The sequence below is a fragment of the Mchenga conophoros genome, linkage group LG7 (genome assembly GCF_057382185.1).
Source record: "Mchenga conophoros isolate Kocher_MC1m ecotype Shallow Benthic linkage group LG7, M_conophoros_male_GT1.1, whole genome shotgun sequence".
Taxonomy (NCBI): Eukaryota; Metazoa; Chordata; class Actinopteri; order Cichliformes; family Cichlidae; genus Mchenga; species Mchenga conophoros.
The window spans coordinates 53,176,307-53,195,510 of record NC_140532.1 but is presented as its reverse complement, the minus strand read 5'-3'; the positions used below and the strand labels follow the sequence as shown (position 1 = coordinate 53,195,510).

Genomic DNA, 19,204 nt, shown 5'->3' with positions numbered 1-19,204 from the left:
GTGACGAAACATTTCTCCCACAAAACGCTACGTCCAGATGAACAGATTCAACTTTTGGAGATTTACTTACCTGGATGATTGAGAATGCATCAAGAAGATGCTCTTCTGTAGATTTGGTGAGAAACCATGAACTGCAGGTTGAACTTGTAACATCGTTTAGTTCCTGTAAGGTCAGGGCAGTTGCAGACATTCTTTGTCTGCAGATAGTAACAGGGAGGTAAAGTATTCAGTAAACTTTAGTATGTTCCACAATTTACACTTATGAAAATGAGGGTAAGAGGCATGTTTTTGCTGGGCGAGTAACCATGGCTGTCAATCCCTCAGTTTTACTTTATGGTCAAGAAAATGGAGAGGGTGAGTGTGACCGTAAGTGTATATTAGAATACAGTTATAACAACTACAGAATTATCTATGATGACAAAAATATGAAAAAGTCTTGAATCATTATATTTTGCTTCTAAGGAACCATACTTTAATTTTGGTTGAGTGACAAAACAGTGTAGCGCACTGTTTTTAAGTACTTTACTAGCAGCCTGTTGCAAACACTTTTCCCCCTCCATTTGTTTAGTTGTCTCTATGGAAAATGCCAAAAATAACAATTTAACAGACAGAAAATTGTATTTTTCCAGCATCACTATGATTCCCAGAGACCTTGGATGAAGTGTAGTGTGCCCCTAAAGGAATCAGGGAATCTGGACAAGTGGAGGACAAAAGAAATGGCATGCTTAACACATGAGCAGTATCCAGTCCCAATACAAGATCAGAGATATGCATCTGGTCCTTTGTGTCATCCATCTACTTTTCACTGATGCCTCATCAGACATGGTCAGTATGGAAGGTTGACTTGACAAGCCATACTTAAACATGATCACTATATACGGAGGAGATTGGGATTTTGATTTCACCATAAAGAACACATCTGGAAACACGGTCATAATCATGGATAGGCCTCCCCAAAGTCCAGACCGCAACAGGGGTCAGCAGTCTGGGATCATCAGCAAAACATCCAAGGAGCTTTGGGTGCCTTTCAAGAAGCTGGAGAACTATTTCTGAAGATTACTTAAAAAAACAGAAGCTCCCCTAAGAGAGTTCAGGCTAAGCACAAAGCATGTTGAATAGAAAACTGTTTTGAAATGCCACAACAACAAAGATGGTTAAAGATAATTTAGACAATGCTTTAAATAAAAGACCGACGGCCTTTGAAGATGGCTGCTGAAGAGTCAAGATTTGCTTCAAGGACTCTTTTAGCTAAAACTTAGGTCAGAGAGGCAATGCTGATTTCACAATTTTATTTTTAAAAAGCCATTTTCCAGTTTTGTGAGTAGCTGATGCTGCAATCTGCATGAGCAATTTTGGAAATACAGCATTTTGGATACAAAGAAACAGCAGCTAAATGAAACAATGTGTCAAATTAATTAAACTTGGCAAAATAACAATTTTACCAGCCATTAAGGTGTGCGTTAAAATGATCCAGGGAGGGGGCATCCCAGCAAATCCCCCCCCCTCCGGTTACAATGGCTCAGTCACATCCAGACCTCAATCTGACTGAAACGCTGTGGCAGGAGCTTAAAAGAACCATTCATAAACGAATGCCTGCAAATCCCAATAACTGAAGTAAAAGAGAACTACTAAAAGAAGAGTGGGCCAAAATTCCTCCACAGTGATGTAAGAATACAGTGATACAGAAAACAAGCACCTCACGTTATTGTTGCAAACAGTGGATCTACAAGCTTCTGAACATGGGGTGTTCTGTTTTTCACAAGACTCCACAAAGTCCTGTTAAAACCTATTTTCACGACTGTACCTTTCATTTGTAATGAGTATGTTTTTATTTTTCCCCCCATTACATTTTATTTGCTTGTTTTTTTTCAGAGCATTATGGCCACTGAAGCATGAAACTCAAATTTTCTAGTGCTTTTCAGGGTAAAATTGTTCAACACAGGCTTTTCTTCCCATCTTATGAACAATATAAAAAGAAAAGCTTCACAGAATCACAGAATGTGATGCTGTTGGTTGTACTTTCAAAAGTTTGACATTTAAGTTAAACTGCTTAACTTCATTGACTCTTGCACATCAGATAAATATCTATAATAAACAGTATTACTATTTTCATACAAACAGCACCACAGCATTTTTGTGTGAGGTCTTTTAAAATTCACAACACATCTGAACATTTTGTATCACTACACAAAGAAACAAACTGACATAACAGTTTAAATTATTAAAATAAATAAATTCAATACATGAAACACAAAGATCTTCAGTAAACGGACCACAAACAGCTTGACAGAGTCATAAAATCTCGTGCCTCAGAAATATCCCGAGTTCAGAGAGTGCGAACGTGAAAATATTACAATAAAATAATGTAATAGAAGATAATAGGTTAGTCTTAGAACACAAAGATGGGCAAAAGGTATTAAATTACAACAACGTAAAAAGTAAGCTCTTTGCAACTTTAGAGCAAAGTCAATTCCAGTCTGCACTGCTCATTTGGCAACATACTACAGGTGGAGGGGAGTGCGTGGTGGGCTGTACTGAAGAACTCAGCATGCTCTTTGACAACCAGTCAGTGTATAGTGATTGGATATGCAACTCCACAGTCAATGTTGAAAAAAGGAAGAAAGTGCAGAGCTTAACAGCTTTTAAGAGGGTTAAAACTGATGTTTCACACACCACAAACCTTCACTTGCATCATGAATAATATGAAGCTTATGAAATATCTCTTAAGGGAACAAAATACTCCTGCAGGCTGACAGACTGGCCATGCTACATGATTATCCAGTGCACAGCAGCATCTCTTCAGTATTTGTTCTCCCTCAAGTGCAGCAGTTCACTCTCTGATCCCCATCAATAACTTTAGCAAGTGTGCCTCCATCACCTGTTGAACTAAACAGAGAAACATACACTGAGGTCATTTAACTGAACTGTGGGCTTTGTGGAAACAAATCCTGATTACTGCGATAGTTTATAAGCATTAAAAGTGAAAATTAAGAACAATATTCACATTTCCATGTGACCATTCTTCACTCTGAGAAAGGAGAAAGTGTGGATCTGGCAGGAAAAGGCGACTTTGTGTTTATCTTAGCAGACTTTTACTTTTTTGGAAACAGCAGCACTGTCAACAAATTCTTATCGACTCAAATCAAGTTTTACAGGACAAACGCCAGGACAATTACTAATTTTAGGCTTTGGCAGCAGGACAAAATCTAATTTTTTTTTTGGTAAGTTCATGCCATGACCGAATGATTCATTATAGGAAAAAAAAGAAATCTCAAATCTAATTTCGCTGTCCTCAACCCATAAGGTGTCAGATTTTTACAGAGGGAATATGCCTGTATATATTTCAAGCATCCCCCTCAGAAAAAATCCACCACAAACTATGTGGCAGATATGGAACAACAGCGCTGTGCTGACCAGTTCCAGCACATGCGGTGAATGGAAGATGGCCTCCTCCACTACATCCATGAATCTTCTCTGTGGTCTTCCTCTTTTCCTCCTGCCTGGCTGCTCTATATTAAACATCCTTTGTTCAATTGATCCACTACCTCCCCTCTGCATGTCCAAACCCTACTCTCTCTAAAGATATTAGCTGAACAGGTAAAATGAAATGAAGTCATAACAGTGTCTGGTTGTTTATTCCTTTAAAGAAACACACACTCTCTCTCTCATTTTTTATAAATAAAAGTATAGTTCTGGGGTTTGTGCAGCAAACTCTAAAGTTAATACATATTAGAATACAGTCAGGGTTACTCCAGAGACAACTTGATTACTGAGACTGTTCCAGCATGTTTCTCAGCTGTGTTTTGCTCTTTTTCCTCACATACCATTTCGGTGGCCCATGGCTACAGCCATGTCCATTGCATTGAAACCCGAATCTGACTCTATGGTAGGATCAGCACCGCTCTCTGAAAGACATGCAAACATACAAAATTTCAATCACTGTACATCATTTTCTGTTAGAACTCAACACAACTGCTTTGCTTACCCTTTAACAAATATGAACACAGATGTTCCTGCAAGTCAAAGATTTCTGCTCACCTAACAAGATTTCAACACAGCGCACATGGTTGCCATGGACAGCGTACAGCAGAGGGGCTCCTCCATTCTAAAAACCCACAGAGATAATAACATTTAATACCAAGATCACAAACTGAGCGGAGGCGCTACTTTAAACTAACTTTTTTATAATAACATACCCAGTCATATTCATTGACATCGACTCCACAGTCAATGAGCATCTTCACAATATCTGTGTATCCCTTACTGCAAGCCAAGGACAATGCACTCTCTCTCCCTTTGGCTAGGAGGTTAGGGTCAGCACCCTACAGCGAAAAGTGTCACAGGATGACAAACAGACAGTAAGTGAAGAAGTCTTGCTCGGATATAATAAACATATAAACAGAATAAAAAGTTTTCAATGAATATTCCGTACATTTTGGAGCAGAAACTCCACCACAGCGATTTGTCCGTGTGCAGCTGCCCACATCAGCGGGGTGAAGCCCTCCTCATCTTGGAGATTGATTACAGTCTCTGTTAAAATAAATATGGAAAATAAAACACAACACTGTATTTAATCTCCATCTACTGTTCTAATTACATTTTTAAACTTTATATTTTGCATACACAAGTAATTATTAAGATTCAATATCTGCTGGTAAACTGATGAAGAACTGTTGTTTTTCTCTTTTATGTGAAGGTGAATTCAATGTCTGAGAAAGAAGGATTTAAAAATTCTAAAAAAGCAGAATCTTTAAACATTTACAGTTAAAAAAAAAAATACACGCTTATCCAACAGCAATGAAAAATAGAATTAGTCTCTTTTGGAGATTTGGAAGAAAAAGGTCGAGTTTCTATTTGCTATAACCTACTAATATCTACTTTTAAAGTCTCAGCAGCGAACAAGTTAAATGCCCCGAGAAGCAGCAGATAACAGGACATATATGAAACAAACTGGAATGAGGCTTGTCTAAAGGCATAAATATAAATAAAGCATCTTCAATACAAGTAGCTGATGTGGACTTATAACTTCTGTTAAACCTAAACATGTTTAAATGAAAAAGGAATCATTCTTCACTTTTCATGGGAATACCCAAACATTCATAAAATCTGGAAAGATGTCATCAACTGTCTGTCAGAGGTGTTCAACTTCTACATCCCTCTAAATGTTAAACTGTGCCTGCTGGGAATTTACCCAGTGGGCTTCTGACAAACACAAAAGCACTATGCTGGAAGAGTATGGATGCTCCTTCTATGAAACATGGGATAAAGGAACTTTCAGAATGTATCAGTCTGGAAAGAATAACATTGTTAAAGGAAAATGGAAGAAGTTTGTTCATATGGTTGGTTCATATACAGTTCACACCTCTGCGAACTAAACATTATAGAAGATTGAAAGTAGACCTAGTCTGTAAAAATGTGGAATCATTTATATTAATTTATGTTTCTATTTTAAAGTGTTGAACTTCATTGGTATATAATTTATGCATGCTTAACGGTGCATGTATGACAGTGATGTTTTTGGTTGTTACCGTGGTGCAATTTTTCATTTAACTAATTTTGGATGGCTTGCACTCCATGACAACAAAAACTGTAATCCTTTGACAGCCTACCTTGTTCAATCCTGCTGGCCAAAAACACCATCTCCCCTTGGGCTGCCAGCTGATGAATAGATAAAGCTGAAAGGAAACAAATGCATGTGTAACAATTACATTTTAACAATTCCGCTCACATAAAAACAACGAAAGAAACTGAAGTTGAAAGAAATGATGGTACTTACAGTGCACCAAAAGAGGTGTGGAAGACACCTCATTGCCTCGATGTTTATTGGTGAGAGTGGTGGACTGTTTGATCGGCGAGAAATGTTTGGTGGTGGATGGTGTGTAAACATGACGCACTTGTATACCCGGGGAAGGTGAGGTTTGGATGTTGCACTCGGCTGACAGAAGTAAAACACGTTTATTAGTATCGTGTATTCGACACAATCACAAGTTAATCTAAGACGAAGAAACAGGGTTTTGCTTTTTTCTTACCTTTAAACAAAACGGAAGCCACCTCCAGATCAGAGTTCACCTGATCCTGGATGTTCTTACTGTCCTCCTCATTGAGCGACTTTACAAATCTTGAGCAAACATTCATGTCGAAGCGGTTGGGTAAGATGAATTTGATGCCCATAGCGACATTTTGGGTGTTTGTGTCGTCTGGGCTTGCACCCACCGACTGCTCAGTCTTTATGGCACTCAAGTCAGGCATTACACAGATCCCCTCCATGTCCTCGGAGACCAGAGGGCACTCTGCGGTCCCATCTGACGCTGACACCGTAACGTTGTCCATCCCCGGATCACTCACTGAGCTTTCACACTGAGGTTAAACGGTGTACTATGCACGCTTGAAACACGGAGGAAATTTATGCTAAAAATCGATGGAAATCAGCACTCTGCGTCAGAGTCATTTTCATTTATCCTCGCCTGCGTACTAAAGGGACACAGAAAAGCCTTGCAAACAACAGCGTGTGAAACATATTAACTAGCAAACAACAGATGGTGGTTAACCAGTACTTAGCATGCTAGCTACTGTTAATGTAACCTTCGGCCCGGTACGCTGTGTATGGAGAACGGATTGCTAACCTTCATACAAATTAACCGTAACTATCAAGAAAGAAATATTTATTTTATAAAATCAATTAATCTAAGTCCATAAGCATTTTTAGACATTTTTTCTAGATAAATTCCATGCAAGCGTCGCTCTTTTGTCGGTGTTTTGATAGATTTGCACATGCGCAATTGGACGTCTTTTAAATGTCGGTGCATCATCTTTTAAACTCCCCCTAGTAAGTTCCGACCGGAAACTACATCACACAAACAAAATACCAAAGCTGTTATTTAATGGTAGGCCATTTAATCGACGGTCTGTTACAGTTTGAAGCAAAGTTACCATAGTTTTGTATCTTCTATTTATTTTTTCTTTTTATTTCATTTAAAAATTTTTTTTTAACTCAGTTTAGTTTTAGTTAGTTTACAGAGTGAATTTTCTTATTTTCCTTTTTAATGTTTGAATTTATGTTGAATGTTTGAGTTTATTTAACAAACTATCATATATTAAAAGTGAGGATATTTCCTCTATATTTTTGTTTTATTTGGTTTTATTTGGTTTTCCAAGTTCACAAAATCATTTAGTGAAGTCTGAAAAAAAAAGGTTATTTATCTAATGCTTCAAATATATTCACCGTCTATCCTGTTCACTCAAACAAAATATCCAGTGTACAGCAGGTTTCTGGGCAGAAATGCCATCTTGATCCTAGAGGTCAGAGGAGAATGGCCAGATTGCTTTGAGCTGTAGACAACAGCCACTCAAACAACCACTTGTTAGAACAAATGTATGCAGAAAAACATACATTGAACACAAACACTGAAGCAGATGGTCACAAGACCACAATTGGCACTGCTCCTATCAGCTAAGACCAGGAATCAAAGGCTGCAGTTGTCACAGCCTGTGGATTATAGAGACTGGACGTAGAGAAAAGGACCCACATGCACTCGTGTGGAGGTAGCCAGAATAAAACAAAAAGTGAGCCCCTTTTCTGTTCACAAAAGAGCAAAGTGGCCATAATCCAAAAAGTGAAACATAAATCCAAAAAGGGGAAACTGAAAACTACAGTATAACCACTAGGAAACACACTCATGCTGAAAACCACTAGGGGCAAGAGAGACAGGAACAGAAACACATGGTCTGACACAGGACAATGGGGGGCACTCACTGTATATGTGCAGAAGGGCAGTTAAGGGAAGCGGAGACAGCTACTTTACACTTTAAAGTCACTAGGAGGTGCAAGCTAGAGCAAGTACACCAAGAATACATGAAACATACATGAATACCTGAAATATAAACATTAAACAAACCAGGAATCAGAACAGAATATTCAAATAAACACTAGAAAGTCCAAAAACTCTGAACCACTGGGTCAAATCCCCCAATACCATGACAACAATTTGCACAGGCTCATCAAAATTGAACAACAGAAAATTGAAAAAGTGCTGCCTCATCTGATGAGTCTCGATGTCATTCTGTGAATTTTGGAGGGTAGGGTCAGAATTTGGCATAAAAGAGTATGGATCGCATTCATCCTGCCTTGGAGCAACGGTTCAGGCTGCTGATGGTGATGGAGTAATGGTGTCGGGGGATATTTTCTTGGCACACTTGAGCATCATTTAAACACCACAGCCTACCTGAGTATTGTTGCTGAACATCTCAGCCCATTTATAAAGACAGTGTAACCCATCTGCTGATGCCTGCTGCCATCAGAATAACACGCAAAATCCCAAAACTCAGATCATCTCAAATTTGGTCTTTAAATACACCACTGAGTTCACTGTACTCAGACGGCTTCCACAGTCAGCACCTCTTAGCACACAGTACAGCACCTTTGGGATGTGTTGAAATGGAAGATTGGTGTCGTGGATGTGCAGCCCACAAATCTGCAGCAACATGTGTGCTGATGTCATGTTAATATGGACCAAATTCTCTGAGGAATGGTTCCAGCACTTTTTTGACTCTATGCCATGAAAATTAAATCAGTTCTAAAGGCAGAAGGGGATCCAACCCAGTACTAGCAAGGTGCACCTAATAAAATGCTTAGTTTGCATATGTCTTTGGTTCAAGCTAAAGTCTGAGAGAAATGAATCCCACCTTGTGTGGACGCGTGTTCTAAATAATATTCAAATTATATAATTAAGTAGGGGCTTATGTGAGAAAAGCTACAAAAGCTGAAGAATTTGAGCTTGTTTACTTATTCCTTTTAAACAGTTTGCCACACTAATGACAGGGAATTCAAACGTCCTGCCAATTGTGGTTATTTTCATGGCAAGGTCAACCTTACAACACAATAATCAGATTTAAAGGCCGTGACAACTATTTCCTCAGTGAAATCCTTTTATTCAGAAATAAATGTGGAATGATCCTTCCCCCCCCGTCCCCCCTTTCTCGTGTTATGTTGTTTGTTTCACAATCTGTGTATTTCCATATCTCGCTTCCCTGCTTGCTGTCGATGTTCTGAAAGCGTTTGTGTTCTTTGACTTTCTCTGTTTGTTTTGCAAAGTAGAGATTTCTTAATGGTGTGATTAGGCTTTGGAGGATAAACAGTATTTAAGTCCCTGCAGTATTTATCCCTGCAGTCCTAAATAGAAGGTTTAATAGTGTTTTTACTGTATAATTTCTTTAAAAAAAATCAGACTAACTGCCTGGTATCCATGCCAGCAGGCTTCCTCTAATGCTTCTGTGAGCAATGTTTACTGCTGGTTGATGGCTAATTCCTCACTCATGATTATGCAGTGTTTGAGTTAAACTTGGTAATCTATCACCGTGTTAAACTGCAAAGACACAGACGTTACAAATTCTGTGAGAGAAAACAAATACAGTTATTTGAATTATTGCCTTTGAAACCCCTGGATGATTTTTTGAAATGCTTTACATATTTAAGAAATCAGAGGAGGATTTGGAGATTGAAGTTATGATTCAAAATCTGTTTTTATTGGACTGTAACTGAAATGTCTTTTCAGCTGGGGAAAAAAAGGCTTCATTGAAACAGTGCGATGGCAGCTGCGCTGGGACAGAAACTCTTCTTGTTTTGTTGTTTTAATTGTTTTAGGAAAGTGCTTTTGTATCTCAAATATTAGCGCCTTTGTTTCCTGTTGTTTTGAAGTAAAAAAGTGATGGCGATGCTTCTCCCGAGGCCTTTTTGTTCTGTTGTTTTTGTTTTTTCAAGCTTCTAATGAGGAGGTCAAGGGTCCTGGGATGTCCATGAAGCTGCTCCAACAACACCAGGGGGTCTTGATGGAAAAAAAAACCCCTTCCAGGTCAGTTGCACTGAGGAAGCTGTGCCTTGTTAAATGTGACTCAGTGAACCTCAGTGTGTCTTTTTGTGTACCGCTCTCGCCATCTACAGGAAACAGGAATTGCATGCAGAAAATACAGCAGATTACTGCACCTTAACTACTTTGGAATTTAGTGTATGACATTACCGAGGATGCAAGTGGAATGTGGTATGGAAAAGCCTCCTGCACAAGTGTTGTTTATTTTAGTCACTTCTTGGTTACACCAGCAGATGGCACCATAGTCTTATGAATTCTGAAATCGGAGCTTGAACTTGAGGGAGGCTTTGTTCTTCTTTCAAGCTTTCTATAATCCTTTGATCACCCAATTAAGCAAGACAGCACTTTTTGGTGGACAGGGTGAAATTAACTGATATTGCCAACTGTGTGAAAGCTGGACCATCGTTTTAGTTCATCTGCTGCTCATTATTAGTTAGTGGGGGAACAGGGTTTATGAGTGACCAGGGAGCAGGAATTGTGGGAAAGTTGTCTTCTTTTTGTGTTTCTTATTAATGTAAAATGTCAGGATAAATTGCCCTCCTCTGTGTGCAACTAAGATGAGAATCCAGCTGAAAATGAAAGAGGTCTTTTTTTCCCCCGAGCCAGTTAAAAAGTAAGTATAGAGTCCCACACAAATTAAGCACTATTTTGAGACAGCTCTGTCCTTCTGCTATCAGTGTGCAATTAACTCCACTTGAGTTCATTTTCATAAAAAAGAAAAAATAACTCCTAAAGTAGATTGTGCAAAAATCACCAATCAGCTTACATATTAAATGTGAGTTATGCTTGATACACCTGATGTCACTACATAAAACAGCTGTACAGCCACGTTTATTGAGTCAATAGTTCATGCTAAAATACTAAAAAGAAGAAGAATCATCTCAAAGTCCAGAAAGGCCCTTTCATTTGTACTTTTCCCTCATGCACCTGCCGATGTAAAAAGTCTTGAATAATCAGGCCTCATGTTATCGTAAAGACCTCAAAGTAGCACATCACCTCTGTAGAGCACTCAGCCTGTGAGCTTACTTGTGGTTTTAGAGTATTTAAAAGAAGAATGGGAGGCAGAGCCTTCAGCTTTCAGGCCCCTCTTCTGTGGAACCAGCTCCCAGTTTGGATTTGGGAGACAGGCACATCTCTACTTTTAAGATTTGGCATAAAACTTTCCTTTTTGATAAAGCATATAGTTAGGGCCGGATCAGGTGACCCTAAACCCTCCCTTAGTAATGCTGCAATAGATCTAGCTTACTTGGGTTTCCCACGTATTTCTTCTTTATTCACCTTTTTTCACTGTCAGTATGTTTATACATCACTTTGCATTGAGCCTAGTTTTGCTCGAGTTTTCTTCCTGGTTTCTTCCTTGGCAACAGTGGAAAGGAGGTTTTCCTTCCCATTGTTGCCAAGTGCTTACTTATAGGAGGTCATCTGATTGCTGAAGTTTCCTCTCTATTATTGTAGGATCTTTACCTTACAATATAAATGGGGTTTGTGGTTGTGATTTGGCACTACATAAATGAAATTAAACTGAACTGAACTGAAAGCTAGCCTTGATTGATGAGGATACATCAGTATATAAGATTTGTTTCAGCTGATATTGGCCATGTTGTCTGAAGTTGGCTATTGGCAACAACATGGAATTTATCAGTGTAAGGTCATGACCATTCATACATGCAGTCTAGCTTATAATATTAATAATACATTAGAATTCTGTGAAACACACTCATCGTGTGTGTATTTATACTATATTTATTACCATGTTAGCTAATGCCAAAAGTAGCCACACACCAAAGTGCTAAAATACTCAGTGAGAGACTGTATTACAAATACAAAGTAAAAGTACAACAAAAAAATGTAGTTAATGTATCCAAAACAGTTGTCAGTAAATTTCTGGACTTTACTGTAACAGCCTGCCTGGTATTTAAAAGATCCATTATCCCTACCAAGGACGTACACTCTACAACTATCCAACTCAAGAAGAAGTTCAAAGAATAGTGATGTGGCATGTTGATGTTGTATTAATGTGTAAGGTGCATTTTAACATTGGGGCTGATAAAGTGGAGCAATTTTTTTCTAAGGTTAATAATAATTAAAGTGTGGAAGAAGTGTAGTAGAATAAAAATGTGCTTTAATCACTTTGCATTCTTTCCAGTTATTATTAATCTCTAGCTCTCTTCCATCTGTCTCCCTCCCCTTACCCCCAGCAGGTAGCAGCAGATGGCTGTCCTTCCCTGAGCCTAATTCTGGATGAGGTTTCTTCCAATTAAAAGGGAGTTTTTCCTTCTCACTGTTGCCAAGTGCTTGCTTGAACAAGGTCATCTGATGGTTGGGGCTTTGTATTACTGTAGGGTCTTTACCTTACAATATAAAGTCCCTTGAGGCGACTATTGTGTGAGAAAATGTAACTGAACTGAAGTGAATTGAATTGACTTTGTACTTATAGTCTTTTCACCGCTGCTGCTGTGGTTTCTTTGTACTCGATCACAGTGACATCACTCAGGCTGATCTCTGATTGGAGAAAATTAAAATGATGAACACTAAACACAGGAGCTCAGTTAAAGGAAATGTCAAATGAAGCATTAAATGTCATTATGAGTTCCCTATGCTGGGGACGTTACATTTATAGAGACGGAATTAAGCACATGTCGCCACGTTTGGCCCTGCCTCCCGGAGAGGTTTCACTCATGCTGCCCGGTCCTTGAAGGGGTGGACCAAAAAAAAAAAAAAAAAAAAAGGACAGGCAGCAAAGGAAAAGGAAAAACATTGGCGACACCTGCAGACTCCTAACCTGCTCTCTCTCAAAGCAAAAACATGGAAACCTGAAAGAAGCGGAAAGAAACAACTCATTCGGAATAAAAGGTGCATTAATAAAGTATGTTTATTCGTCACAACTACTACGCGGAGCAGAAGCGAGCGGCTCAAACACTTTCCAAATAGACTCCCGGAGCGAGAAAGCGGAGGGAGGGAGGAAAGCGCAGCAGGTAATGGGAAGCTGATTCATCCTCACTCGGAAAAGTTCCGTTTCACGCAGATTTTCATTAAAACTTAAAGGAAGGAGCAGTGTGCAGACAGCGAAACTGTTTTCATGTACTTTTTAATTTTTGTATATATATATTTTTTACTTGTTAATTGTTCACGTGAGGCGTGGATGGAGTGAAATGCTGGTGCGTTCACAGGTAAAAGGCAAAACGCGCGTTTTCCCCTGTCTATGTCGTCTATTCAAACCCGCTGTTGTGATCACGGAGAGAGATAAATGATTCGTTTACTGACTGTATTTGACTGTTAAGTGCAGGGGTTTCGCTTCCTACTGACAGTAGCAGTGGAGATCATTTATTGTTCATAGGAGTGCTCACAATGTGTGCGGTCCCCCGTTTTCACTTCTTTGTGTGGCTGCTCCATGCATTAGTGTGAAAGCGAGGTGGTTTTCCTCTAAGTAATACCTTACATTCTGAGTCCGATAACTCTAATTTACGGAGACGCTCATAAGTCGCCATACATCATTCATGAATTTGTGAGCTCTTTTATTAAGTTTAAATACGTCATGTTGAAAATTGTGGAGTTATGCAGTTGTCATTCACTGTGTGCATAAAAATGCTTTCGACAGCCTGTTTTTGCAGCTTGCCATGTGAACGGAAATTAAATAGTTTAACCGTGCGTCATCTGAAAAAGGGCTGATGAAGACAGGGTTTACATACTCCCATCTATGTATGTCAAAATGCTTTCCAAATGCTTTTTGACAGCGTGCGGTTATGTGTAATCTTTTTTCTGTTTTCTCACGCTCTGTTCTGGCGTGCCTGGCCACGACTCATATCAGGTTTCTCCTTCATACTGAATAGTCAGACTGAGGACAATGAATGACACTAATGCTTTGCATAGTATTAGAAAAAAATAGACAATAAACGTTGGGTTTAAAGTTAATCCGTAGATGGTGGTGTGCCTTACTTTGGTTTCCTGGTCATCCAATCTTTGTTTTCACCTGCAGTCTATTCAAAAGTTGTTTTTGAGCTCGTGAAGCTCAGGTGAGGTCTTCCTTCTGTGTTTGGACGTGAATCTTGTTTTGAACTTTCTATAAAGGGAAGATGAGCAGAACAATCGCATTTGTGGGCATTTTAAAAAAAATCTGTAATAGGATAGATTAACCATCATTAGTTGTACATCACAGTAGTGTAATCCTATAGATATAAGTAAAAAAACTTATTTCACCCATTGATGTGCAAATCGATTTATAATTTCTATGTAGTCTTTTTTTCTTTTTGATATCCTGTCTTTCTCCATTAAATTTAAACTACCATCAGAATTAGATCCTGCTCTATTCTTAAAAATTTAGCTAGAAATTAAAATAATCATTTCCACCACTGTAAATGAATTGACCTGCCCACCTTTCCTTTACGTACTTTTATATGGAAGAAGTGGCATAATCAAAAAATATTCAACAACCATTAAAATATGTGTATTGAAATCAAAGCCGAGAAGAGTATTCAGTTAATAAATTAATAAACATGAAAGCATGATTCCTGATTTTGGTTGGTTAAAAAAAACCAACAACACAATTTTAACCATAATTTCTTCAAAAGTGTGAAAACTTGCATACTGGTAGATTTTTTTTTAAAGGTTCATCTTTTAAAAGCAGGAAGTACTTAATCTACCCAAAACTATAGCTGTTTTTTCATTATGGTTACCATAAAAAAAAATCCTCGATATTTTAGCCAGGACATTCACGTGGCTTACTTTCTACAATTAAATGAAAATTTTCCTAAAATAAAATCATGGCTACAGTTTATTCATGCAAGGGAGCCATTTATGGGTTAGGATTACATTAACATTTGGCTCATTTAATGGAACTTTTGCCTGTTTGGGACATGCAAAAAGTCTGCAGAGCCACAAGGCCTGCTGGATGTGCCCCAGCTGATGCAGATGAGTGTCTAGACAAAGAGCAGCCTGCAGACCTGCTGTGCAGCTTTGAAGTCATGCACTATTCACAGCTGAGACTGAAGTCACAGTGGATCAGGTGTGTGCTGATGATACAGTTACCCTTTCTACCACTGCTGTATCCTGTCTGAAGGCTATTGTTTTTCCATTCATGCAGGCAGCGAACTAAGCCCTATAAGAGTCTTCATCTTACTCACCTCAGGAAATGTTTTGAAACGTGGCACACAAAAATAGCAAGCGATCTCTTGGTCCTGACTTTGGGAGACAGTGGGGCTAAGAGGAGGGTCAGATCTTGGAGGTTAAAGTTTCACGCCAAACAATAACATAAGTGCAATAAATTTGGTGCAACATTCAATGCTTCAGTTGTAGCATGGCTATAGGTTACATTAGGCGGTGCTGTTATTAACCCGATGTCATAGTAACACCTCTGTTTTGTCTCCAGGTCTTTGGTGGATGGAGAGAAAATGGACGTGAACCAGAGGGAGCTGCCTTTATTTGTAAGTGACTACCTCCTTAGCTTGTGTGTGTCTGAGGTGTTTGCATAATGCAGGGTTGTCAAACTTATTCTGCATGATGGTCCACAGTTTCCATTACTGTCAAAGACACATTTAATTCCAATTCATAGAAGAAGAACAAGAAGTGCAATTTGAACAGCAGGTGTTTATTTTTTACATGCTTATTCTGAATTCTATTCTATATGGAAAAGTTGCTGTAGAAACTCTGGCTGATTGGGACCCACACCCAGTTTCACACCTTGGCTCAGGCGATTAGAGGATCATCAGGGGGTCATTTTGTCCCTCTGTGGGGGGTCACTCCCACTAGGTTTATATCTGGGACTCTCCACCATTTGACCTTAGAACTGAAGAAGCTTCTCGGATGAGAGGTGAAACGTCTTCAAGTAACTTAAAGAAGTCCAGATGCTTTTCTTTGCAAGCTCCTTTGACTACGATGACCTGGATGACTGAGAACCTTCACAGACATGCTGTAGTAAATCAAAGAAATTGTCATTGGTCATTGCCCAGACTCTCTTGCAACTGCAAAACTGAAAGTCTTCATTAATATACAGAAAAGGTTTTATTTATTTTTCTGTGGACCCATTGTAAAAACAGAAATTTCTACAGGCGATAGTAAAAATTAAAAACAGAAGATTTTCTGTTCAAGTTTATCTATTAATTACTCTGGTGTAATATGAACAACAATGGCAATGTGGGGTGGGTGGGTGGGGGGGGGGGGTATCTTTATCAGTAAGAAAAGCTGTGAACCTTAAGAAAACACAGTTGAAAGTGCAAAATCTATGCCCTCTTTCATATACTCCAAAGCCATCAAGTGGCCCAGATTGAGGTCTTTGCCAGGCTGATACTGACCCCAAAGCCTTATGTTTCAGGCATGATTTTTTTTTTTACCTCAGCAGAAGTGTTTCCCTCCAGCTATCCTCCTCCTCTCTCAGTCCTGACTCTCTCTGTGTGCACTGGTTGACTAGTGAGCCTTGTGTCGCAGGTGAAACCCAACCCAGCAGGGTTTCAGTCCCTGGGGAAGCCAGGCTCTATGCCGCCCACCACATGACAAGGGCTTCTGAAAGCATGGCTCCCATAGTGAACATGGGACTAAGAATAATAGAGTATTCTTGGCTCTTTAAAAACTACTGGTTACACAAGTTTAAAAAAAAAAGAAAAGTGGATTTTCTTTTCTAAAATTGTCAAATTGTTGTCTTTTCAACTTTTTTTGTTTTAACTTTTGGACGTTTTAGTTTTGTTTCGCCATCTCTTTCTCTCTTTTCCTCTTTCACTCTCTCTCTGCCTATTCTCCTGTAAATGTGGAAGCCTGGGTGGGCCAGTCACTGAAGCGTTGCCAGATTTCTGGTAAGCGGAGTGTCTGCTTGTTTTGCTGTGTCACCAGTTTGAGAGAGGGATGGTGATGGGGGTGGGGGTCGCTTCGAAATCGTTGCCTCCATTCGCTCACAGAATCTGATGGAGGGCCGGTCTCGAGGCCCAGACATGTGAATCATTATGGGCGCTAGAACTTACACATACTAAGAGGAAGTGGTGTCTCCACCCTCAGAGGACACAGCTGAACAGGAGCAACTCTCAGGACTGAATGAGATCCAGATTTCAATGCTGGGCTTTGTGTAGACAAGCTGTGGCACACTGCTGTGATATAAAGACTACTATTGTAGCATGCCTAGTAAAGTTTTATGGCGCACCTCCACGCACGCAACACAGTGTCATGCCCATAGCAAATACTGATGAACGAGATCAATGGAGAAGTGGCTGCCATGAGTTGGATGGAAAAAGCGTTGGGAGTTCCTGTGTGGAAGGAGATTTTATTGAGCTGTAGTTTAGCTTCAGGTTCATGCGAAAGTCATTTTGTTTGTCCAGGTGCATGATTGAATCAAACTTATGCCCCTGAAAGAAGAATGTGTGGCCATGTTGGTGAAATGGAAAGTGCAATTTTACCACAACAGAGGCTGAACTAACTGCATTTCCAGTTGTAGCAACACCAGCAGCTTGCTTCTTTCTTGGTTTGCCACCACATTCATTCATGCTTAAGGATCTGAAACTATTAATGAGGCTTAAATGTGATAAACTAGACAGCAGATTTAAAAAAAACCCCAAAATTCTGCTGTTACTGCTATTATATAGAAATCTGCCTGACATATTTGTGTTCTGGAGGGGTAAATAGTAATTTTAACATTTTTTGTACATTATTTTATATTTTTCAGGTCATTTTAGTTGATCTAAATCTGTGGATTGCCAAATAAGGTGGTAAATAGGGTAACCATAACAACTGCTTAACATCAGGATGTTAGCAGTGCTGTTGTGAGCAAGTCAGCATAAATATTCAATATTCCGGCCAACTCAATATGCCGGCCAATAGTTTTTGGCTTTCAGAAATGAAACATAAATAAATTTCCCTAACATTTATTATGTGAAGTTATTTATTTACACATTTATGCTGTGTCTGACTCTGCTTGGATCACGTGGTTGTTATGTTTGTGGTCTTCCAAACATATGTGGTTCCAACAAGGAAGTTGCAAAGTGCCTCTGCTGGACAAACTATGCAATGTTAACATTCATAACATAGCTGAAGGGTGTTTTCACCTGGTTCCCTTTGTATTTTAAACTTGAATTTACTGGCTATTATAAATGCAGATACCAATTGATTGGCAAATAGCTAATATTGACAGATGATAATAAGAATAACCCAGGTTGATCCTGATACAATTATGGTACATTTTGTTGAAAAACAATTCTTTAAAATTGGCTCCATTTTTGTAATCTGGATTATTTTCTGTGAAAACGCTTTTGTATTGGCACATGTCAACATACCTGGCAGGACGATACATCTGTTATAGGCCAGTATCAGTTGTTAATATCAGCATATGCTCGCACATACACTTTATTAGAATAGCCTTTTGTCATTGTACAACAAAATTGTGGTTAAATATTTTTCGAGCAGAGGATGGTTTTGAGCCATCGACCTTTGGGTTATGGGCCCAGAACACTTCTACTGAGCCACTCTGCTTGGGACTCACAATCCCTAATTTAGGGATTAGGTCACTGGGGCTACAGTACGCTAGGTACACTTGGTCAACTGCTCATTAATCCAAAAAGCAACTCAGGACATGTAAACATGGTTAAGATGACCTGCTCGGTTTGAGCATCAGAACTGGGGAGGCAGGTGATCAGACTGGTTGTTTGGTTGTAACCCAGCGGCCCCCAACCCCCGGGCCACGAGAGTTAAGGCTCGGTTGTTAAACTTATGGTTTTCAGGGTTTTTTTTCAGTTTTTATCGTTATTTTTTTTAATCGTTTTTATCGTTCCCTGGGTCTTTCCCCGTGTGTTATGAATACATCCTCCTTTTTTGGTACGGGTACTGATTTTATTTTGTTGTTTTTATTCGCGACACCTTAAAGGGCGGTCTGTGAAAATATTGTCGGACAAAAAAACGGTCCGTGGCCCAAAAAAGGTTGGGGACCGCTAGTTTAACCTACAACATGAAGAATTAAAGCTTTTCTGAAGGCAAAAGGGGTCCAACTTAATAGGAAGGTGTACTAAGTAAAGTGGCTGGTGAATGCATTGTTGGGCTCCACTTAAACCAGTACACATCTGCTTGCAAGGCTCTTTTTTTCCCCTTAACAGCAGCTTTTATCTCAGCGCAGTACTGCCACATTTTGACAAATGAAGATAGATTGGGTGTCCCCTTATTACAATGTTTGTTAGATTGCGAGTGTGGTTTGTGTAGTGTAATGGTGGTTTCCTTTAAACTATAGCAGGTATGTGTGTGTGTAATGGTTTATGGGTTTTTTTCCCCTTTAAGTGCTGTGATGATTGTGTTTGCTTTTCACATGTCAAACCAACAGAAAGACTCACGTTTCCAAATATTTATTGATGCGGAACAAGAAAGTTGTCCATAAAGGA

General features: G+C 39.2%; 2 protein-coding genes across 2 annotated transcripts in view; one reads left to right on the top strand and one right to left on the bottom strand.

Moving 5' to 3' along the window:
• Positions 1-1,275: 1,275 nt before the first annotated feature.
• Positions 1,276-6,793, bottom strand: ankra2 (ankyrin repeat, family A (RFXANK-like), 2). Its single transcript, XM_085280119.1, has 8 exons — positions 6,030-6,793; positions 5,777-5,935; positions 5,610-5,675; positions 4,433-4,530; positions 4,197-4,322; positions 4,039-4,105; positions 3,825-3,905; positions 1,276-2,886 (listed from the first exon to the last, which is right to left on the bottom strand). The coding sequence occupies exons 1-8, from the start codon at positions 6,328-6,330 to the stop codon at positions 2,831-2,833; spliced, it is 954 nt and encodes a 317-aa protein (XP_085136245.1). The 5' UTR covers positions 6,331-6,793; the 3' UTR covers positions 1,276-2,830.
• A 5,698-nt stretch (positions 6,794-12,491) lies between these two features.
• The window catches only part of arhgef28a (Rho guanine nucleotide exchange factor (GEF) 28a), a 51,752-nt gene continuing 45,039 nt past the window's right edge, over positions 12,492-19,204 (top strand). The window contains exons 1-2 of the mRNA XM_085280116.1: positions 12,492-12,838; positions 15,229-15,283. Of these exons, the coding sequence (XP_085136242.1) occupies positions 15,251-15,283 (33 nt within the window). The 5' untranslated portion in view covers positions 12,492-12,838; positions 15,229-15,250. The remainder of the gene's footprint in view (positions 12,839-15,228; positions 15,284-19,204) is intronic.